General features: G+C 40.2%; 1 protein-coding gene across 4 annotated transcripts in view; it reads left to right on the plus strand.

The window, feature by feature from the left end:
* Positions 1 to 24,729, plus strand: part of EYA3 (EYA transcriptional coactivator and phosphatase 3) — a 120,787-nt gene that overhangs the window by 72,997 nt on the left and 23,061 nt on the right. For all 4 annotated transcript variants that reach the window (XM_073007631.1, XM_073007630.1, XM_007979797.3 and 1 more), the window contains 6 exons: positions 1,270 to 1,355; positions 5,728 to 5,911; positions 7,904 to 8,043; positions 14,639 to 14,722; positions 18,711 to 18,800; positions 21,407 to 21,465. In XM_073007631.1, the coding sequence (XP_072863732.1) occupies positions 1,270 to 1,355; positions 5,728 to 5,911; positions 7,904 to 8,043; positions 14,639 to 14,722; positions 18,711 to 18,800; positions 21,407 to 21,465 (643 nt within the window). The remainder of the gene's footprint in view (positions 1 to 1,269; positions 1,356 to 5,727; positions 5,912 to 7,903; positions 8,044 to 14,638; positions 14,723 to 18,710; positions 18,801 to 21,406; positions 21,466 to 24,729) is intronic.

The following is a 24,729-nucleotide window of genomic DNA, read 5'->3' on the forward strand; positions in this document are numbered from 1 at the left end:
TGGGGGACTTTGTTGTTAATGGGACAGGTAGTCAGTTAGGTCTACCTGTAGGAACCATGTCTAAGTGTGTTTATGATAAGTGAGGACAAGGAGTTTGAGAACAGTACTGATAATGTCAGTTACATTGTTCACCTGAGAAAAGTCACTGTGGTTAATGCTGGTCATTGAGATTTTGATTAAAACCCTAGTAGAGTGAACCTATGATAGAAGCTTAAAACTTAACCCAAATTACTTGTCTTTTATTTTTATTGTTTTATATGAATGGGAATCAGCATTTTCTTTCTTTTTTTTTTTTTAATTTTTTTTTGAGACAGAGTCTTGCTGTGTCACCCAGGCTGGAGTGCAGTGGTGCGATTTTGGCTCATTGCAACCTCCACTTCCCAAGTTCAAGTGATTCTTGTGTCTCATCCTCCTGAGTAACTGGGATTACAGGCCCATGCCCACCATACACAGCTAATTTTTATATTTTTAGTAGAGATGGGGTTTCACCATGTTGGCAAGGCTGGTCTCGAACTCCTGGCCTCAAATGATCCGCCTACCTCGGTCTCCCAAAGTGCAGGGATTATAGGCATGAGCCACTGCATCTGGCCTCAAATTACTTGTCTTAAGACAGCCCAAGTAGCATGTAAGGTACATTTTTACCTGACCAGAGTAATATTTAATATTTTCTGAGTTTTTCCAGGCTCATTGCTAAAGTCTCTAAATGCCACATCATTGTGTTTATTGATCCACATTAGTAATCTATTATTTGAGTAGAGCTCAAGAAACAATTCTAAATGCTTTGGAATTTGGAGGACCAGCTCTGTTTCTCCAGTAATTATGTTGTATTAGGAAAGGCATAACTTGGGGCAAGTGACAGGAAACAATATCACAGTGTAAGATTTACCAGAGCTCTACTGCTTTACAGTAGATCACATTGCAGGTGAGTCATTTTTCAGCCTCTGGAGAAGATGGACTGGAGGAACTGCATTTAGCTGTGATTTCATTGATATTATTAGTATGAGTTGTGAATTGTATATTTATCCTTTTAGGCCTTTAGTAAGAAGAATTGAAGACTCAAGTTGAAACAGAAAGATGTTTCAAGTGTTTTGTTTTTAACCAAGTATAAATGTAGCTACCCCATGCAAAAAAGCAAAATGAGTGTTTGCTTCCTTTGCCAGTGTTGTTTATCTCCTTATAAATCTGTTCACTTAAAACACATCTATTTTCAGTTTCTTCTAACCTTTTACATAATATCTTTAATATCTTTTAACCCCATCAATCCTCTAGCTTCAAGCACAAATGCCAGCCTGATATCTACTTCTTCTACAATTGCCAATATTCCAGCAGCAGCAGTAGCCAGCATCTCAAACCAGGTATGATACTACTTTTGTTCATCCTGTTTGATAGAGTTCATCTAGCTTACTCTTTCTTCTTTCCATGGTCAGTTTGCCTATCTAAGAGAAAACCAGGAAGAGTATGGGCTGTGGAGACTTTTTTCTGGATACCTTCAGAATTCAGAGCCAGGATGGTATCTTAGGCTACTGTCTAGTTTTTGTTGTTTCTCTGCTGAGTCTCTCTAGAATATGGTTATGTCTGTTCCTTGTAAGTGTTTGTCTTTACTTCCTACTCTGCCTCTACTAGAATGGAAGCTGCATGAAAGTAGGGATTTATTTTTCTATTTTGTTCATTTACATATTCCCAGAGTATAGAAAAATGCCTGCCACTTACATCAAAGGCACTTGATAAATATATATGGAATGAACAACTCATTATTAATTTTTTGTGGTCTATTCTTGATCACCATTATATTAACTATGCTTAGGAGATCACTGGTAACACCTTCAGTGTTCTAGAGTTTTTTATTTTTATTTTGATTTGCTGTTTTTTTTTTTTTTTTTTTTTTTTTTTTTTTTTTTTTTTGAGACGGAGTCTCGGTCTGCCGCCCAGGCTGGAGTACAGTGGCCGGATCTCAGCTCACTGCAAGCTCCGCCTCCCGGGTTCCGCCATTCTCCTGTCTCAGCCTCCCGAGTAGCTGGGACTACAGGCGCCCGCCGCCTCGCCCGGCTAGTTTTTTGTATTTTTAGTAGAGACGGGGTTTCACCGTGTTAGCCAGGATGGTCTCGATCTCCTGACCTCGTGATCCGCCCGTCTCGGCCTCCCAAAGTGCTGGGATTACAGGCTTGAGCCACCGCGCCCGGCCTTTGATTTGCTGTTTTCTCTACAGCAATTATCATCACCACTGTCTCCTTGGATCTTTTCCTGGCTACAGTTAACATTACTATTCTGGTTCTTATTTTAGTATTATACTGTTTTTGTTTTTGTTTTTTTTTTTTTTTGAGATGGAGTCTCACTCACTCTGTCGCCCAGGCTGGAGTACAGTGGTGCGATCTTGGCTCACTGCAACCTCCACCTCTCAGGTTCACATGATTCTCCTGCCTCAGCTTCCTAAGTAGCTGGGACTATAGTCATGTGCCATCATGCCCAGCTAATTTTTGTGTTTTTAGTAGAGATGAGGTTTCACATGTTGGCCAGGTTGGTTTCAAACTCCTGACTTAGAGAGATCTGCCCGCCTCAGCCTCCCAAAGTGCTGGGATTACAGGTGTGAGCCACTGCGCCCAGCCCTGTTTTTTCTTTTAGTCCACAAATATTTATTGAGTTCCCACCTGTGTACCTGGTATTTTTCTAAGGACTGTCTCTTTCCCTCTCGTAGCTCTTCTTTTTGACCCTGTCTTTGAATGTGGACAGTCTCTAGTTTTTCCACGTGTTAATTACTTCATTCACAGAAATGTTTAACCACGTAATGTCCATTTACTGTTGCCGAAGATTCTAATCCTCCCTCATGATATTTACAGGCTTCCAACTGATTGGCATTTTTTTCTTTAATGTCTTGCTGTTTCCCTAAATTCAACGTATCTAAAATCAGACTTTTATTGCAACCCTTTTTATGTCTCTTTGTCTTCCAGAAGTAAAACCACTTTTCCCTGACTTCTTAATTCTCGTCAGTGATACTATGTTTTTCTTAACAAACATAGGCCTAAAACCAGACAAGATATCTTCCATTATTTTTCTTACAACCTTACCCAGTCTGGTCATTTCTCAGAATCTTTGAGAATAATTTCTTTTCCTTTTTGCTGTCATCTCCCATGTTTTGGTATTTTCCCCTTTAATCCTGAATTACCATGGTTAATTGCTCATTTTATTTCCAGTCATTTTCCCCCTTGTGCCTGTTCATTCTCTAAAATACTCTCATTAATTTTTTCTAAATTCTACTTTTTATCATGTTACTGACCTGCTCAGAATCTTTTCATGTGTTTTGTTTGTTTGTTTGTTTGTTTGTTTGTTTGTTTTGAGACAGAGTCTCGCTCTGTGGCCCAGGCCGGAGTACAGTCGCGCAATCTCTGCTCACCGCAGGCTCCGCCTCCTGGGTTCACCTTCTTTTCTCCTTCTTTTCGTGTTTTTATTTGTTGGTTTGAATTTGAGAGTCCCCATTCCCTATTCCCTAGCCCACAAGCTGTATATTATTGCCTGAAGAATCCAAGTCTCATTACTTTACCAATCATTCAGGCCTACAGAGCTCCTTTGTTTCAACCAGACTCAGCATCTGTGGTCTCTGAATAAAATCTCTTCAGAGCCTATTCATGTTCTTACTTCCTCTGCCTATTAATCTCAGAAAGCTTCTTCACCATCACACTCTACAGTGATAGTTGTCTGTTCTGTATTTCAATCATTTGAGATATATTTTATTGACATTTTGTTGTCTGTCTTCTCTCCTGCTAGATTTTTAACTCCCTTGAGTTCTGCTAGTGTGACTTACTCTTTTCTTTAATATTTCCTTCTTCTGCCCATGCACAAATACACACATACATAGAATTATATTTGGTTTATAAGTAGAGATACCCAGTGACTAATTAGAAATAATTTATCTGATCAGTTAGCTTTTTCTTACTTGCCACCAATATCAGTGTCAATGGATTAGGTGTGTATTTGAGCTGTCATACCCAGTTTTTTTATAGCTTTATTAGGGAGTAGTTGACATACAGTAAACTACACAGATTTAAATTGTACAGTTTAGAAAGTTTTGCCATATATGTGCCTATGAAACCAAAAGTTTTATCCCAATATTTTAAGAAAACTTTTTTTTTTTTTTTTTGAGACAGAGTCGTGCTCTGTTGCCCAATCTGGAATGCAGTGGCATGATCTCAGCTCACTGCAACCTCTTGTCTCCCAGGTTCAAGCGATTCTCGTGCCTCATCTTCCCTAGTAGCTGGGACTACAGGCACACGCCACCATGCCTGGCTTATTTTTGTATTTTTAGTAGAGGCTGGGTTTCGCCATGTTGGTCAGGCTGGTCTCAAACTCCTGACCTCATGTGATCTGCCTGCCTCAGCCTCCCAAAAGTACTGGAGTTACAGGCGTGAGCCACTGTGCCTGGCCTTTTTTTTTTTTTTTTTTTTTTTGAAACAGTGTGTCACCTAGGCTGGAGTGCAGTGGCTCGATCTTGGCTCATTGCAACTTTTGGCCCCCTGGGCTCAAGTGATCCTCCCACCTCATCCTCCCAAATAGCTGAGACCACATGTGTGCATCCCCCATGCCTGGATTTTTTTTATTTTTTAAATGTTTTTGTATTTTTAGTAGAGAGAAGGTCTCAGTATTTTGGCCAGGCTGGTCTCGAACTCCTGAGCTCATGAGATCCTCCCATCTCAGCCTCCCAAATAGCTGAGACCACAGGTGTGCATCACCATGCCTGGATTTTTTTTTTTTTTTTTTTAAATGTTTTTGTATTTTTAGTAGAGAGAAGGGCTCACTATTTTGGCCAGGCTGGTCTCGAACTCCTGAGCTCATGAGATCCTCCCACCTCGTCCTCCCAAAGTGCTGGGATTATAGGCGTGAGCCACCGTGCCCAGCCAGGAAACTATTTTTAAAGAAAACCTGATTGTTTTAGGTAGATAATCAGATTGTTTTTTGTTCGTTTTGTTTTGGGACAGGGTCTCACTCTGTCACCCAGGCTGGAGTGCAGTGGTGCAATCTCAGCTCACTGCAGTGTCCGCTTTCCAGGTTCAAGCAATTCTCGTGCCTTAGCCTCCCAAGTAGCTGGGATTTCAGGCATGTGCCACCACGCCTGACTAATTTTTGTGTTTTTAGTAGAGACAGGGTTTCACCATGTTGGCCAGGCTGGTCTTGAGCCCCTGACCTCAAGTGATCCACTCACCTCGGCCTTCCAAAGTGCTAGGATTACAGGCATGAGCCACCGCACCCAGCTGATAATCAGTTTTTAAATTAAGACACTTTAATGTAGGAGATGTGCTTTTTTTGTTTGCTTAAGTTTAAGTTTTGTTTTGTTGTCCTTAGAAGTGCTATTATCTAGTGCAACAGTTGGTAAACCTTAGAGTAGAATCTTTCCCTCAAATTCTGTGCAGAAATGTGGTACATAAAATTGGGGGAAGAGGCTGTTAGAGTAGAAAAAGGGACACTGTGTATGTTTATGAGAGTAAAGAGGACCTTTCCCTCTCAGCATTCTCCTCATTCCAAGCCTGTTCCTGGGACATCTCTTGACTCTTAGGTTTCCACAGAATGCATTTTGAAAATCATCAATTTAGATTGGAGACTGTTAGATAGGTAGATGAGAAGTCAAGTTAATGTTTTAGGAAAATAATTATGAATAAGAAAGAGGGAGAAGAAAACCTCTTGTGTTGAGATTAATGTATGCTCTAAGAGTCTTGTTTTCTTATTTCCTTTGGCCTGCAGGATTATCCCACCTATACTATCCTTGGTCAGAATCAGTACCAGGCCTGCTACCCCAGCTCCAGCTTTGGAGTCACAGGTCAGACTAACACTGATGCAGAGAGCACCACATTAGCAGCGACCACATACCAGTCGGAGAAGCCTAGTGTCATGGTGCCTGCACCTGCAGCACAGAGACTTTCCTCTGGTAAGCACTGCAGCTCTGAAAAATTTGGCTTAAGGTCACTTCATTCAACAGGTGTTTTTAGGCAATGGTAAGGATGATTTTGTTCTGGCTTAAGTCTGTTGGCTTTCCCTCTCAGGCGAGGAGTATTGGAAGCAGACTATGAGTCGTTGGTAGGTTTAATGTATACCTGATGCTGAGAACAGAACAGAAAAGTATCAAGAACTAAAAGACTGTTTCTAACTCTTACTCTGCCCTCCCTGTAGCTTTAACCCACTTGTCACAGGGAGCTTCAGCATGTTGTAATATTTTGTAAAAGTTGGAGGACTCCAGTTTTAGTCTTGTGCAGGTTTTGAACTGCTGCTAAGGCCTCAGAGCCATAGTTCTTTCTATGTCCTGGATCCCTTTAAGATTCTGAGGAAAGCAGGTCCTTTTCCCTCAGAGAAATACATACAATTTAACCTACAATTTCAGGAGGTTCACAGCTCTGAAATGCATCAATGAATTACAATGTCCAATTTAAAAACCTTTGACATAAAAGCTTAGACACACATTTAATAAACATATGTATACATACTTTATATTTAATGAAAACTTGAATCACATCATGTGGTTCAAGGAAAGCACTGTTTATCACTGGCACTGATGCATGTTTAGAAACAGTGCTATATAACAAGTGAACAGTTTTCTGTGCTGTTCACCCTACCAGTCTAATAAGTGGACATACAAATGGTCGCTACTTCAAACTTACATAAATTTGAAATAATTACCAGTGTTGATTAAAAACTAAGGTTTTAAAGCCATTTTTCTAAATATCTTTGTTATTTTAACAATTTTAACTTTTGAATAATGGAGAATTTCAAACATAGAGAAAAGTTGCAAGGCTAGTGTGGTGAACACTTACATCCATCATTCATCTTCAACATATCAACTTATAGACAATTTTGTTTCAGGTATACATCATCTAGTTCCCTCCCCAGATTCCAGGCATTGTTCTCTAAACAATAAGTACGATACTCGTTAACATAACCACAATGGCATTATCCCATCTTTGAAAGTTCAATACTAATATCATCTTAATTTTTTATTATCGAGTACCAAAATGTATTTGTATTTCCAGCTTTCTCATAAATGTTACAAGTTTTGTTTCTCTTTTTGCTTAAAGTAGGATCCAACCCATTCCACAATGTATACATATTTCAAAACAACATAAAGCATATACAGTTTTTATCTCATTAGTAAATAGAAATAATAAATAAATAGAAAATTTGAGGGGGGGAACTTAGGATCCAAATAAGGTCCATAAATTGTGATTGGTGGTTATGGGTATTTTGTGTTTCATCTCTATTTTAACCTATAAATCTTCCCATCTCTTTTTCTCCCCCTTGTAGTTTGTTTGTTGAAGAAACTGGAGTGTTGATCCTATACCATTTCCCAATCTGAATTTTGACAGTTATATCCTCATAAGGTGGTTTAACATGTCCTGCTGCCTTCTGTATTTTATTTTAAATTGGTGAATAAACAGTTGTTTTCAACTGTTAGCAATGTATGGAAACATTTTTGGTTGTTACACTAGGTGGGGGGGTGCTTCTGGCATCTAGTGGGTAGATGCTAAGGATACTGCTTAACCAAACATCCTATAATATACAAGACGCCCCCCCACAACAAATAATCATCTGGTCCAAAATGTCAGTTGTACCAAGTTGAGAAACTCTGATCTACAAGTTTGACCGTGAAGATTCAGGTTCAGCTTTTTCTTGACAAAACAACTTCATTGATATTTTCTTCCATCATGGGGTAAGGATATAAAGTCTGGTTATAATTTTTCTGATGTTAGCCAGCGCTGATGCTCAGTGCCTAGATGTACACTTCCTAATTGCTTACATAAGGTTTAGCTTTCCAACCTTTATCCCTGCATTATGACTCACAAGGGCAGAGAGTCCGCTAACCCTCTTCCTACCCTGATTCTTACAGCCTATGACTCCTGACAGCATATGTCTCACTTTTTCTTTCCAGGAGACCCTTCTACAAGCCCATCTTTGTCCCAGACTACACCAAATAAAGATGCTGATGATCAGTCCAGGAAAAACATGACTAGCAAGAACCGGGGCAAGAGGAAAGCTGATGCCACTTCTTCCCAAGACAGTGAATTAGAAGTATGAGAAGAAACCCATTTGAGTTACCTACTTTGTTTTTTCTCACTTCTTAAGTTTATCAAAAATGTTTTTGTAGCTCACAGAGATAATGTAGACTATGTTATGTGCCCTTTAATTCCTGAGCAAAATAAACTGAATTGGCCATGTAAAAAGAAAAATGCAAAAAGAACAAATTATTCTGTATATTCCAGAAGAGAACAGAAATAATTCATCATATTCAGAAAGCAGAGGGAATTACAAGTCATGTCATACTGTTCTCTATTTAAAATTGTAAAAGGGTCAGGTGCGGTGGCTCACACCTGTAATCCCAGCACTTTGGGAGGCCGAGGCAGGAGGATCGCTTGATATCAGCCTAGGCAACATAGTGAGACCCCCTATCTCTAAAAATATATATTAACAAAAATTAGCTGCACACCTATAGTCCCACCTGCTTGGGAGGCTGAGATGGGAGGATCACTTGAGCCTGGCAGGTTGAAGCTTCAGTGAGCTATGATCGGGCCACTGCACTCCAACCAGGGCAACAGAATGAGACTCTGTCTCAGAAATAAAAGAGAAAAGAAAAGAAATTTAAAAGGAAAGGACTAGAGTGCTTTTAACCAAGTTTCTGTAAGACACACACAGATCTGGTTACTTATTAATGAGAGTAGCACTGATTTATTCTGTAGTGTAAGTGCTATATGAGTTTATTATGGACATACATTTGACTTCATCATTAAAGACATAAAAGTCATGCAGAGTGCTAAAAATAGTGAAGTTTTGTATTTTTGTTTTCTGTTTTCAGTTTTTCTATAGTGCTATTATTTAATGAGGGGAAAATATATATTTAACTATGAATCCATTGATAAATGCTCTTAAGACATAGGTGAACTGAGGCTGTATTTGAAGCCTCTCTTTCTCTTTTTTTCAGAGGTTTGGAGTGAAGAAGAAAGTAAATTTCTGATATATTTCTTAGGAAAAACTGAGAACTCATTTTTTAATTGTCTAAAATATACATAAAATTTACCATTTTAGCTATTTTTAAGTATACAATTTAGTGTCATTATACATTCACAATATTGTATAACCATCACCACTGTGTATTTCTAGAACTTTTTCATGATTCCAAATGAAAACTCTGTACCCATTAAGCAATACCTCCCCGTTCTCCCCTTCTTCTAACCTCTGGTAACCTCTATTCTACTTTCTGTCTGTGACTGCCTATTCTAGATATCTCATATGAGTGGAATCATAGAAAATGTATCTTTTTGTGTCAGACTTATTTCATTTACCATAATGGCTTTGTTTGTTTGTTTGTTTTTGGTATGGAGTCTCGCTCTGTCGCCCAGGCTGGAGTGCAGTGGCACGATCTCGGCTTACTGCAACCTCTGCCTCCCAGGTTCAAGTGATTCTCCTGCCTCAGCCTCCAGAGTATCTGGGATTATAGGTGCACACCACCACGCCTGGCTAATTTTTGTGTTTTTAGTAGAGACAGGGTTTCACCATGTTGGTCAGTCTGGTCTCAAACTCCTGACCTCGTGATCCGCCCGCGTTGGCCTCCCAAAGTCCTGGGATTACAGGTGTGAGCCACCACGCCCTGCCTACCATAATGTTTTTAAGGTTCATCCATGTTGTAGCACGTATCAGAATTTCATTCCTTTTTATGTCTGAATATTTTATTATATGTGTATACAACATTTTGTTTATCCATTCATCTGTCGATGGACACTTGGGGTTTTTCACCTTTGTGCTATTGTAATGTTTCTTTGACCATTGGTGTACAATTATCTATCTGAGTGCATCTTATCAGTTCTTTTTGGTATATATGTAGGAGTGGAATTGCTGAATGCTGTTATAATTCTGTGCTCCACTTTTTGAGAAACCACCAAACTATTTTCCATTGTGGCTGCACGGTTCTATACTCTCACCAGTGATACATAAAGGTTCTAGTTTGTTCACATCCTCACCAACATTCATTATTTCCCATTTTTTTGATAATAGCTATTCTAATGGATGTGAAGTGGTATCTTATTGTGGCTTTAATTTGCATTTCTCTAGTGCAGTGGCACGATCTTGGCTCACTGCAACCTCTGCCTCCCAGGTTCAAGCGATTCTTGTGCCTCAGCCTCCCAAGTAGCTGGGATTACAGGCGCATGCCACCACGCCTGGTTAATTTTTGTATTTTTAGTAGAGATGGGGTTTCACCATGTTGGCCAGGCTGGTCTTGAACTCCTGACCTCAGGATATAGGTATCTCATATAAGTGGAATCACAGAAAATATATCCTTTTCTCCCAAAGTGCTGGGATTACAGGCATAAGCCACTGTGCCCTGCCCTTTGCCCAGTTTTAAATTGGGTTGTTTGATTTTTCATTGTTGAGCTGTAGGAGTTCTTTATATATTCTATATTAATATTCTAGAATATTCTAGATTATTAATCCCTTATATTTTCTCCCATTCTGTAGATCATCTTTTTACTCTCTCAGTACTGTCCTTTGAAGCACAAAAATTTTTAATGTTTAGGAAGTCTGATTTCTATTATTGCTGTGCTTTTGGTCTAATACTTGTTTCTTTTTTGTTTTGTTTTTCTTAGTGTAATACTTAATACAAGATTATGAAGATTTTTTATGTATTTTTTCTGAGATTTTCATCGTTTAGCTCTTAAATTTAAGTTCTCCATTTTGAGTTAATTTTGTATATGGTGTAAGATAATGGTCTAACTTTATTATTTTGCATATGGATATCCAGTTTTCCCAACACTGTTTGTTAAAACGATGTTCCTTATTGAATGGTTTTGGCATCCTATTAAAAATTAATTTATGATGTTGGCTGTGGGTTAAATACTAAAAGAAGGTAAAAAAACTAAACTAAAAAAAGAAAAAGAAAAATTGATCATATTTTTCAGGCTTCATTTCTAGACTCTCAGTTTATTCCATTCGTCTCTATGTCTGTCCTTACGCTAGTACCACACTGTTTTGGTTACTGTAAGTTTTGAAATCAGAAAGTGTGAATCCTTCAACTTTGTTCTATTTCAAAACAGTTTTGGCTATTTGGGGTTAGATTTCGTAAGAATTTTAGAATGCAATTTTCTATTTTTTTAAAAACTACTATTGGGATTTTGGTAGGGATTGCATTGAATTTGTAGATTGGTTTGGGTAGTAGTGTCGTCTTTACAATATTAAGTCTTCTAATCCATGAACATGAATGTCTTTCCATTTATTTAGCTATGTCTTCTTTAATTTTCCTCAGCAATCTTTTATAGTTTTCAGTGTATGTCTTTTGCCTCCTTGGCTAAATTTATTCCTAAGTATTTTATTTTTGATGCTATCACAAATGGAATTGGTTTTTAAATTTACTTTTCAAATTATTCATTGCAAGTATATGGAAATACAGCTGATTAGCCGGGCACAGTGGTGCAATCTGTAATCCCAGCACTTTGGGAGGCTGAGGTGGGTGGATCACAAGGTCAGGAGTTCAAGACTGGCCTGACCAACATGGTGAAACCCCGTCTCTAGTAAAAATACAAAAATTAGTTGGGCATGGTGGCAGGCGCCTGTAACCCCAGCTACTCGAGAGGCTGAGGCAAGAGAATTGCTTCAACCTGGGAGGCAGAGGTTGCAGTGAGCTGAGATCGTGCCACTGCACTCCTGCCTGGGCAACAGAGCAAGACTCTTGTCTGGCGGGGGGCGGGGGGGGAATAAAGAAATACAGCTGATTTCTGCATTTATTTATTAGCTTTAACAATTTTCTCTGGGTTATTTAAGGTTTTCTACATATAAGATCATGTCAGCCAGCCAGGCGCGGTGGCTCACGCCTGTAATCCCAGCACTTTGTGGGCAGATCACCTGAGGTCAGGAATTTGAGACCTGCCCGGTCAACATGGCAAAACCCTGTCCCTACTGAAAGTACAAAAATAAAAAAAAAATTAGCCCGGCCTGGTGGTGCACACCTGTAATCCCAGCTACTTGGGAGGCTGAGGCAGGAGAATCGCTTTAACCTAGGAGGTGGAGGTTGCAGTGAGCCCAGATTGCACCACTACACTTCAGCCTGGGTGACAGAGCGGCACTCTTTCTCAAAAAAAGAAAAAAAGATTATGTCATCAGCAAAGAGAGATAATTTTTCCTTTCCAAATTGGATGTCTTTTTCCCCTTTCTTGCCAAATCTCTGTGGCGAGAACTTCCAGTACTATGTTGAATAGAAGAATAGAAGTGGTAAAACCAGACATCCTTGTCTTATTCTTGATCTCAGGAGTAAAACTTTCAGTCTTTCACCACTAGATATGATACTATATATGGACCTTTTTTTTTTTTTTGAAGACGGAGTCACGCTCTATTGCCCAGTCTGGAGTGCAGTGGCGTGATCTCAGCTCACTGCAACCTCTGCCTCCCAGGTTCTAGCAATTCTCTTGCCTCGACCTCCTGAGTAGCTGCGATTACAGGCACGTGCCACCACACACGGTTAATTTTTTGTATTTTTAGTAGAGATAGGGTTTCACCATGTTAGCCAGGATGGTCTTGATCTCCTCACCTTGTGATCCGCCCACTTCGGTCTCTCAAAATGCTGGGATTACAGGAGTGAGCCAGCGTGCCCAGCCGGTTATGGATTTTTTATGTATGGCCTTTATCATATTGATAACATTCACTTCTATCCCTAGCTGATTGAAAAAATACTCAAGCTAGGAATAGAAAGGGTGTTGAATGTTGTTAAATGCATTTTCTCCGTCAGTTGAGATTATCATGTAGCTTTTTCCCCCTCTGTTCTATTAATGTGATGCATTACTTTGTGTAACTTTTTTTCCAATAAGCCTTTTGCACTCCTAATTAATTTTTTTATGTTGAGTGAACTATCCTTACATCCTTATGTTCTGGGAACTAATCTCACTTGGTTATGATGTTTAATTCTTTTTTCTTTTTTTGAGACAGAACCTCACTCTGTTGCCCACGCTGGAGTGCAGTGGCACAATCTCGGCTCACTACAACCTCTGCCTCCTGGGTTCAAGTGATTCTCCTACCTCAGCCTCCCTGCCTCAGCCTCTCAAGTAGCTGAGACTACACGTGTGCACCACCACACCTGGCTAATTTTTTTATTTTAAGCAGAGACAAGGTTTCACCATGTTGGCTGGTCTCAAACTCCGGACCTCAGGTGATCCGCCTGCCTCAGCCTCACAAAGTGCTGGAATTATATAGGCAGGAGCCACCATGCCCGGCCATGATGTTTAATTCTTTTAATATGCTGCTGAATTTGGTTTACCTCTATTTTGTTTAGTTTTGTAGATGTGTGGTTTTGGGGGGGTTTTTTTTGTTTTTTGGGTTTTTTGTTTTTTTTTTTCTTGAGACAGAGTCTCACTTTGTTGCCCAGACTGGATTGCAGTGGTGGGATCCCTGCACACTGCATCCTTGACTTCCCATGCCCAAGTGATCCTCCCGCCTCAGCCTCCCAAGTAGCTGGGACTACTGGCATGCACCACCGGAACTGGGTAATTTTTGTGTTTTTTGTAGAGATGGTGTTTTGCCATGTTGCCCAGGCTGGTCTCAAACTCCTGGACTCAAGTGATCTGCCTGCTTCAGCCTCTCACAGTGCTAAGGTTACAGGTGTGAGCCACTGTGCCTGGCCTGTTGAGTATTTTTATATTGATTTTCACAGGAGATGTTGGTCTGTAGTTTTCTTACAGTGCTTTAGTGTGACTTTGGTATCAGGATAATGCCAGTCTCATTGCATTAGTCAGGAAGTATTCCCTCCTCTTCCATTTTTTGTAAGAGTTTAAGGAGGATTCGTGTTAATTCTTTAAATGTTTGGAAGAACTCACCATTAAAACCATCTTGTCCTGGACTTTTCTTTGTTGGGATGTTTTTAATTATGCATTCAGTCTTCTTACTAGTTACAGTTCTTACCAGATTTTGTATTCCTTCTTGAGACAGTTTTGGTACTTCATGCTATGTGTTTCTAGGAATTTGACCATTTCACCTGAGTTTCCCAATCTTTTGGTATACAACTGTTCATAGTATTCTCTTGTAATCCTTATTTCTGTAAAACTGGTAGTGATGTCCCCACTTTCATTTCTGATTTTAGTCATTTGAATCTTCTCTTTTTTTTTCCCCTTAGTCAATTTAGCTAAAGGTGGTGAATTTTACATTTTCAAAGAACCAACTTTCTGATTCATTGATTTTTCTCTGTTGTTTTTATAGTCTCTCTTTTATTTATCTCTGCTCTAACCATTGTTATTTCCTTCCTACTGCTAGCTTTATGTTTATTTTGCTCTTTTTCTAGTTCCTTAAGATATGCAGTTAGGCCATAGATTTGAGATCATTTGTCTTTTTTAATGTATATATAAAATACATATATGTATAATATATTCGTATATATAAAATAAGCTATAATTTTTCCTCATAGTACCGCTTTCACTGTATTCCATGAATTTAATGTTTTATTTCTGTTTTCATTCACCTCAAGGTATATTCTAATTTCACTTATGATTTCTTCTTTGACTCATTGGTTGTTTAGAATTGTATTGTTTAATTCCTACATATTTATGAATTTCCCAGTTTTCTTTCTGTTACTGATTTCTAGTTTCATTCTGTTGTAATGGGAAAATATACTCTTTTTCATATTTTCTTTCCTCAGCGGGTATTTCTATGGGACTTGGATGAAACCATCATCATCTTCCACTCACTTCTTACTGGATCCTATGCCCAGAAATATGGAAAGGTAATTTGAGTCTTCTTTGTTGTAACTGTCCCTCTTCTGACTATATAGTCAGTCCCTCTTCTGACACATAACTGAAATTATTTCTCTGCTACCCCTGTTGGCTGGCTTTTTACTTTCCATGTAAAACTTCAACAAATGCCTTGCAAATAGCTTGTATTAGGCAGGCTACATGGTTAGGCAGAATTGATAGTAAAACTAGAAACTACTGGAACCAGTGCTGAAAGCTGAAGTTGTAGGAGAATGGCATTTTGTAAAGATTAAAGTATAGAAATGAGGCTCAAAACAGAGCAGAGTCTCAAGATTATATTAATAAATTCCAGAGACTGATGTCTTATTCCTTAACACACTTTTAACAGCCCAAATTGAGCATTTTATTTAGCTAAATATATGCCAGATATATATAAGTAAAATATATAGATAAAATGTCTTTCTAAAATAGATTACATCCCTTTTTAAACTAAATACACCAAACAAAACCTGTTATATCTTCAGTGTACATATGAGTTTTAACAGAAGGATGGGGCTGTTTTGAGACTATTAGGCTGTGTATTTCTATACTAAATTACCTCCAAGCTTATGTTTTTTCAGTTTCTATTAATAAACTTTATACAAATATCTGCCCCCCAGCCAGGTGCAGTGGCGTGCATCTGTAGTCTCAACTACTGAGGAGGCTGAGGTGAGAAGACTCCTTGAGCCTAGGAGTTCGAATCCAGCTTGGGCAACTTAATAAGACCCCATCTCTAAAAATAAAAATATCTGCCTCCTTTGCCTGTCCTATTACTTCCAGTTATTTCATATTGTTACTAATGTTTTTGTTAGGAGGTGTGTTTTTTTGTTTGTTTTGTTTTTGTTTTTTGTTTTTGAGACAGAGTCTTGCTCTTGTCACCCAGGCTGGAGTGCAGTGGCATGATCTATGCTCACTGCAACCTCTGCTTCTTGGGTTCAAATAATTCTCCTCCCTCAGCATCCCAAGTAGCTTGGGTTACAGGCGCCTGCTGCCATGCCTGGCCAATTTTTGGGGTTTTTTTTGTTTGTTTTGTTTTGTTTTGTTTTGTTTTGTTTTTTGAGATGCAGTCTCGCTCTGTCGCCTGGGCTGGAGTGCAATGGCGCGATCTCGGCTCACTGCAAGCTCCGCATCCTGGGTTCACACCATTCTCCTGCCTCAGCCTCCCGAGTAGCTGGGACTACAGGTACCCACCACCATGCCCAGCTAATTTTTTTTTTTTTTTGTATTTTTAGTAGAGATGGGGTTTCACTGTGTTAGCCAGGATGGTCTCAATCTCCCGACCTCGTGATCTGCCCACTTCGGTCTCTCAGAATGCTGGGATTACAGCCGTGAGCCACCACACCCAGCCTTAATTTTTGTACTTTTAGTAGAGATGGGGTTTTACCATGTTGGCAAGGCTGGACTCAAACTCCAGCCTCAAGTGATCTGCCTGCCTCGGTCTTCCAGAGTGCCAGGATTACAGGTGTGAACCACTGTACCCGGCCAGGAGGTTTTTTTTTTCTTTTTTTTCTCCTGAGATGGTATCTCACTCTGCCATGCAGACCTGGAGTACAGTGGCACAAACACAGCTCACTGCAGCTTCGATCTCCTGGACTAAAGCAATCCTCCTGTCTCAGTCCCCCAGGTATCTGGGAGTACAGGCACATGCCACCATACCTGGCTAATTTTGTTTTATTTTTATAGAGATGGGATCTCGCTATGTTGCCCAGTCTCATCTTGAAATCTGAGGCTCAAGTGATTCTCCTGCCTCGGCCTCCCAAAGTGCTGTGATTATAGGCAGGAGCTTCTATACCCAGCCTCTGTTCGTATTTTCTGCAGGCTTTTAGTGTCTAGTCTGGCATGCTGACATAAGCTGATAAGCTATATAACTAAACTGATTATAAAAATATACAGGCCAGGCGCAGTGGCTCACACCTATAATCCCAGCACTTTGGGAGGCCGAGGCAGTTGGATCATGAGGTCAGGAGATCGATACTGTCCTGGCTAACACGGTGAAACCCCGTCTCTACTAAAAATATAAAAAATTAGCCGGGTATGGTGGCGGGTGCCTGTAGTCCCAGCTGCTAGGGAGGCTGAGGCAGGAGAATGGCGTGAACCCGGGAGGCAGAGGTTGCAGTGAGCTGAGATCGCGCTGCTGCACTTCAGCCTGGGTGGCAGAGTGAGACTCCATTTCAAAAATATATATATATATTTATGTGTGTGTGTGTGTGTATATATATATATAGGCAGAGAGAGAGTGAGAGAGACCAGGCATGGTGGCTCTTGTCTGTAATCCCAAATGTGCATAAGAATTTTATATATTGGTCAGGCATGGTAGCTCATGCCTGTAATCCCGGCACTTTGGGAGGCCAAGGTGGGTGGATCACCTGAGGCTAGGAATTTGAGACCAGCCTGGCCAACAGGGTGAAACCTCGTCTCTACTGAAAATACAAAAATTAGCTGGGCATGGTGGCACGTGCCTGTAATCCCAGCTACTAGGGAGGCTGAGGCAGGAGGATCACTTGAACCCAGGAGGTGGAGGTTGCAGTGAGCTGAGATTGCACCACAGCACTCCAGCCTGGGTGACAGAGCGAGACTCCTTTTTTTTTTTTTGATATGGAGTCTCGCTCTGTCACCCAGGCTGGAGTGCCATGGTGCGATCTCGGCTCACTGCAAGCTCCACCTCCCAGGTTCACATCGTTTTCCTGCCTCAGCCCCCCGAGTGGCTGGGACTACAGGTGCTCACCAGCACGCCCAGCTAATTTTTAGAATTTTTAGTAGAGATGAGGTTTCACCGTGTTCGCCAGGATGGTCTTGATCTCCTGACCTCGTGATCCACCCGCCTTGGCCTCCCAAAGTGCTGGGATTACAGGTGTGAGCCACTGTGCCCAGCCAAAAAAAATTTTATGTATTTACATATACACATAATATCATTACATGAAAAACTTTTTTTTTTACATTATAAACAAACACTAAGCTTCATGGTGAAATTTTTGGCTTTGACATTTAAGTTCACCTTTGAGGTGAAGAAGATATAATGGGAAGAGCACAGGACTGGGAGTCAGAAGACCAGAATGTGAAAATACAAGATATATATATCTTGTATTATATGTATCATTATATAAAATATATATTAAAATAATATATTAATGTAATAAGTATATTCATATATGTACATGTATTTACTTATATAGTGATGTAATTTATATAAATTATATATCACTGTATATATTTCATGTATATTTCTTATATAAATATATACAGTGATATAGGGCCGGGCGCGGTGGCTCAAGCCTGTAATCCCAGCACTTTGTTGCCCCAGCTAGTCTAGAACTCCTAGCCTTAAACAGTCTTCCTACCTCAACCTCCCAAAGTGTTGAGATCACAGGTGTGAGCTAGCTGCCTTGCATAGCCAGCATTGTGTCTTTTTAAAAACATATTTTCTGGCTGGGTACAGTGGCTCATGCCTGTAATCCCAGCACTTTGGGAGGCCCAGGCGGGCGGATCACAAGGTCAAGAGATCGAGACCATCCTGGCTAACACGGTGAAACCCCATCTCTACTAAAAATACCAAAAATTAGCCGGGCATGGTGGCAGGCACCTATAGTCCCAGCTACTCGGGAGGCTGAGGCAGGTGAATGGCGTGAACCCAGGAGGCAGAGCTTGCGGTGAGCCCAGATCATGCCACTGCACTCCAGCCTGGGCGACAGAGCGAGACTCCATCTCAAAAAAAAAAAAAAAACGTATTTTCTGTCCTCATTTATCTCTATGAAACTACTAATTTCTAGAAACTAAGGTCCTGAAATTTGTAACTGTCCATACCTTCTCTATTTTACAATTGTAGATTCTCATAACTGTGAGTGAAATTGCATCAATGATAGTTTGAAGCACAGTTGGGAACTCATGTGTTTTGGCCTTGACCTAAAATAATTTTGAAATTTGAAGATTAGAACGAGGACTGTGACTACCAAGTTAAGCTAATTTTTTCTTATTGTCTTCTAGGACCCAACAGTAGTGATTGGCTCAGGTTTAACAATGGAAGAAATGATTTTTGAAGTGGCTGATACTCATCTATTTTTCAATGACTTAGAGGTAAGTATTTTAAATTGTTTCTGTGCTTCAGTGAGACGTTTTATTCAATAACTACTTAGAACTTTTACTTATTATATTTAGAAAATATGTCGTTAGATAGGGTGGATATGGAGAGGCCAGCTGGCCACTAAGGCATACATACATAGTCTTAGAGAAATAGTACTTGTGGTTGAGTCACCACGGTTTTGATTCTGACCTTCAATTTTATTAGCTCAAAAATTGATTTTTGTTAGTTTATTTGAAGGTGATCTAGTACTAGGGGAAAGGCCAACCCATCAGGCAAAACACTGACATATAAACCAATATTCTAACTTAATAATCTATATTAAATAATATATATAAAGTGAGTTTGATTATTTGTACTCTCAGTTATATTTTGACTTTTCTTCCATTTTACATTCTTAAAGGATAATCTCCTGATTTGTCAAATCTATAAATGGTTACTCTAACCCATCATATTTTATACATGTTTGTTGTTCATATATAGGTTAACCTTGATATTCAGAATAATTTTATAGTTACGTGCCGGAAAAACCAGGAAACACTAAGAGCTTCATGGTGAAATTTTTTGGCTTTGACATTTGAGTTCACCTTTGAGGTGAACATGGTGTAGTGGAAAGAGCACAGGACAGGGAGTCAGAAAACCAGAATGTGAATCTCACATAGGGAAAGTTATGTTCTCATTCTGGGCCTCAGTTAAGCAATCATCCTACACAGGAAACTACCAACAGTGATTACCATCTATGGAGAGGGATGAGTTGCTAGGACACAAAGGTGGGAGGGAGCACATGTTTCACTTCATGTCCTTTGAATTTTGAGCTGTGTACTACATATTTACCTAGTTTTAAAAAGAGTGAAAATTTTCAAGTAAAATAATATAGGATTTTATAGGCTGGGCATTGTGGCTCACGCCTGTAATCCCAACACTTTGGGAGGCGGAGGCAGACAGATCACTTGAGGTCAGGAGTTCAAGACAAGCCTGGGCACCATGCTGAAACCCCGTCTCTACCAAAAATACAAAAATTAGCCGGGCATGGTGGCGCACACCTGTAATCCCAGCTACTCAAGAGGCTGAGGCAGGAGAATTGCTTGAACCTAGGAGGCGAAGGTTGCAGTGAGCAAAGATTGCACTACCGCACTCCAGCCTGGGCAGCAGAGAGAGACTCTGTCTTTTTAAAAATAAAAAAGAGAAAGAAAAAGCAAAGTAATCATTTTTTTAATCTTTTTTTAATTTTTATTTTTTATTTTATTTTATTTTATTTTTTAGTAATAGAGATGGGGTTTCACTGTATTGCCCAGGCTGGTCTCAAACTCCTAAGCTCAAGTGATCCTCCCACCTTGGCCTCCCAAAGTACTGGGATTACTGGCATGAGCCACTGCACCCAGCCAACAAAAGTAACCCCATCTCTTTTAAAATAAATGTCTGTTCTACTCAACAGACAATTCTTCAATAAATTAATAGTGCCCCCAAGTTCCAGTACTTTTGTCTAAACTCCATAATGCTTAAATCTTCCCTCAACTTCATATGTTGATAAATTAGGACATCATAGTTTTTATTCAGCAAACATTTATTGAAAACCTACTACATGCCAATAATTATTGCCAATTGTATTTGTAATGATTTTCTAGACATAGTCCTCACTCAGGGACTGAAAGTTCTGTGAAGAATTTGACCTGAATGTGTTCCTGCCCCCCAGGTCAGTGCTTCTCAACTTTAGGGGGCATAAGAATCACCTGGGGAGCTTCTTAAAAGTGGAGATTCTAGCACTTCACTCTCAGAAATTCTGATTCAAGTAGGTCTGGGATGGACCCAAGAATATGCATTTTTAAAAAACTTCCCCAGAGGATTCTGATGCAGGTACCCTAGGTGGTATCAGAGGAGTACATCCATCAGTTAGGCAGTGGGCGGCATTTTATGTCAGTAGTAGCATGGGCTTGGTGGAAAGAACCTTGGATTAGAAGCAGGGGGAAAAAAAGAAGCAGAAAACCTAGGTTATTTCTAGTCTCTTTCTACCACTCACTAACTGTATGACTTTGAGAAAATAATTTCACCTCACTTTTAAAACATGAGGAGATTGACTTAGATGACCTCTTCTAACTCCTGACTTTGAAGTTAGAAATTTCAGTCATTCTCGGTTTTGATACCACACTCTACCAGCATCTGTTTTGTCTATAAAAATTTACTGGGCACAACCTACATAAGGATACTGGACTAGATCAGAGAGATGCAAAGGAGATGTGAGATGTGGCTCCTGCCCCAAGAGACTTGCACTGTAATAGGACTTACAGTCTAGTGTAGCACATAAGAACATTTGAAGTGTAAGGGAGCTTGTGCTTATTCCCATGAGCTGTTGGAGAAATGAAATATTGAAATAGGAGTAGAAATAAGGGATGGGATAGTTACAGAATTCATGAAGACTGTGGGATGTGAATCAGTTCTTAAAGGAATTGGACAGCAAGGGGTATGAGAGTAATCACTCACACATAAGCAATTCCATAAGGCATTTCATTATCCTGACACTGTATATGGTCTTTTTATAGTATGTCATGATGGTAATACCACTCCTACTCCCTGGACTGAAGTAGTGTGTTTTGTCTTTTAACAGGAGTGTGACCAGGTACATGTGGAAGATGTGGCTTCTGATGACAATGGCCAAGACTTGAGGTGATAAACATAATGATTCTTGGACACCAGTACACTTGTTATGTGCAAGATCTGTCTAGGTTTGGAGGAAAACAAAGATAAATAGAATATGTCTCTGATAGAGCTCACAACCTGTTAGGAGACATAGAAACAAACACAATTAACCGTGATGTACAGTATGAGAAGATGACAATAGAAAATGCTGTGGAGCACAAGAAGAAAGAATTCTGGTGGGGATAGGGAGTGGGTGGTGCCAACATTGGAGAGGCCTGCTCAGTGGAGTAGCATTAGAGCAGAACCTTAAAGAATGGGTAGCAAGCCAGGCACGGTGGCTCACGCAGTAATTGCAGCATCTTGGAAGTGGGAGGATCACTTGAGTCCCAGAGTTCAAGACCAGCCGGGACAACATAGGGAGACCTCATCTCTGTAAGGCAGTCTTCCACATTTTATTATAGTGAAAGCTAAACCAGGGAGATCTCAGTGGCAAAATGCTTGCTCAGGCTTCTCATTCCTCTTTCTTCTGACCCAGTAGCCTTAGCTAAGAAGGATCCAAAAATTTATCTAACTTAAAGACTTATAAGAAAAAAACCTGTCACATCTTTTCATATTAGTTTGTTTTAATGTTTATCCCTTTTTATAAGTAAAATGTTCTTCCCAGTAACTACCCCAAAATTCAGTGTTCCATCCATGAGTTCTCAAATACGGAGCAGAACTGGACATACCACCTTAATAAGGACCAAGTCAGGTAGAGCTGAGAATATTGGAAGGTTTCACTTTCAGGTGCAGCATCCAATTGTACATGTTGTGTTGGCACATGGTCATGGAGGGCATAATTCTTATGACACTTTACTGTTCTTTTCAGGGAAAGGTCTGGTCTGAAGAGTTTATATTCTGCTCTGAATCCCAGTTTTTTGTGTTTTTTCTTCTCTTATACGTGTGGCTAACCTATCATATTTTAGCAGCTATATTTTCTTAAGCACAGAATCTCACTCTTAGCATATTGGGATCTATTTTAACTTTTGATTGAACCAAGTTGTTCAGTCATTTTTAGATCTTTACTTATGAAATATTAATCCTTCCTAGTTTGTATGATTGTATTATCTGTTGCTATGCAACAAATTACTCCAAAGTTTAGTACCTTAAAACAGTTAAATGGCCGGACGCAGTGGCCCATGCCTATAATCCCAGCACTTCAGGAGGCCAAGGCGGGCTGATCACTTGAGGTCAGGAGTTTGAGACCAATGTGGCTAACATGGCGAAACCCCGTCTCTATTAAAAATACAAACATTAGCTGGGCGTGGTGGCACGTGCCTGTAGTCCCAGCTACTCGGGAGGCTGACGCAGGAGAATTGCTTGAACCTGTGAGGCAGAGGTTGCAGTGAGTTGAGATCACGCCACTGCACTCCAGCCTGGACGACAGAGTGAGACTCCATCTTGAAAAACAAACAAACAATGAAACATTTATCCTCTCACAGCTTCTGTAGGTGAGGAACTTAAAAGTGACCTAGCTAGTTTTTTCTTTTTAAAAAAATACTTAACATTTTTTATTTTATTTTAATTTATTAATTTTATTACTCTTTACACAATTTCTTTTTTTATTTTTGGCTAGAGTGCAATGGCACCATCTCGGCTCATTGTAACCACTGTCCCTGCCTCCCTCAAGTGATCCTCCAACCTTAGCCGCCAGAATAGCTGGGATGATAGGCACACACCACCACTCCTGGCTAATTTTTTGTATTTTTCTTGAGACGAGTGCCATGTTGCCCACACTTGTCTCAAACTCCTGAGCTTAAGCAATCCACCCACCTCAGCCCCTCAAAGTGCTGGGATTACAGGTGTGAGCCACCACACCCGGCTTGTACTCAATTTCTTTTTTTAACTTTTTTTTCCTTTTAAGATAGGGTCTCGCTCTGGCACCCAGGCTCTGGAGTACAGTGTTGTGATCACAGCTTGCCGTAGCCTCAACCTCCCAGGCTCAAGTGATTCTCCCACCCCAGCCTTCTGAGTAGCTGGGCCCACAGGCACATGCCACCACACGCAGCTAATTTTTCCGTTTTTTTTTTAGAGACAGGGTCTCCCTGTGTTGCCCAGGCCGGTCTCGAACTCCTGGACCCAAGTGATGCCCCCTCCTTGGCCTCCCAAAGTGCTGGGATTACAGGCATGAGCCACCACACCCAGCCTACTTAAATTAAAGGATTTTAAATCTAGAAAATCTATTATTAATTTATTTTTACAAATTTTATTTTGTCAAGGTAAAATATACATATGGAATTTACTATCTTTGTCATTTTTTAAGTGTACAGAAGTGGTTCTTTTTTTTTTTTTTTTTTTTTTTTTCTTCTTTTTTCAAAGAAACAGGGGCCTGCTCTGTTGCCCAGGCTAAGGTGCTATGGTGCGATCATAGTTCACAATAGCCTCCTGGGCTCAAGTGTTCCTCTCACTTCAGCTTCCTAAGTAGCTAGGACAACAGGTACACGCTACCATACCTGACTAATTAAAAACAATTTTTCTTAGAGATGAGATCTTGCTATGTTGCCCAGGCCGGTCTCAAACTCCTGGCCTCAAGCAATCCTCCCATTTCAGCCTCCCAAATAGTTGGGAATTACAGGCATCAACCACTGCATCTGGCCAGGGATAGTTCTTCCCCCCTCCCTCCCCGCCCCAGGCTGGAGTGCAGTGGTGCGATCTTGGCTCACTGCAACCTTTGCCTTCCAATCTCAAGCGATTCTCCTTCCTCAGTCTCCCGAGTAGCTGGGACTATGGGCATGCGCCACCACACCCGGCTAATTTTTGTATTTTTAGTAGAGACAGGGTTTCACCATGTTGGCCAGGCTGGTCTGGAACTCCTGACCTTAGGTGATCCACCCACCTCGGCCTCCCAAAGTCTGTAATCCCACATTCAGCCCCAGAGGTAATTCTCAATTAGAGTTTCTGGAGTTGAAATCAAGATGTTGGCTCAAACTCTAATCATCTGAAAGCTTAACTAGAGCTGCAGAATGTGCTTCCAATCTCTGACATGTGGCTGATGACAGAAGGCTTTAGTTCCTCATTACACGTGCCTCTCCATGGGGCTGCTTGAATGTTCTCACGTGACAGCTGGCTTCTTCCAGAGCAAGTGCTCCAAGAGAGAGCAGAAGAAACCTGGTCTCTGAAGCCTAACACTATCACTTTTATCACATTCTATTTATATTCTAAGTATAGTCCATACCCAAGGGGAGCAGAATTAGAAGAGAGGAATATCAGATAATTTGTGGATATATTTTGAAGCTACCACAGTGACCTGTG

Source organism: Chlorocebus sabaeus, chromosome 20 (assembly GCF_047675955.1).
Source record: "Chlorocebus sabaeus isolate Y175 chromosome 20, mChlSab1.0.hap1, whole genome shotgun sequence".
Taxonomy (NCBI): Eukaryota; Metazoa; Chordata; class Mammalia; order Primates; family Cercopithecidae; genus Chlorocebus; species Chlorocebus sabaeus.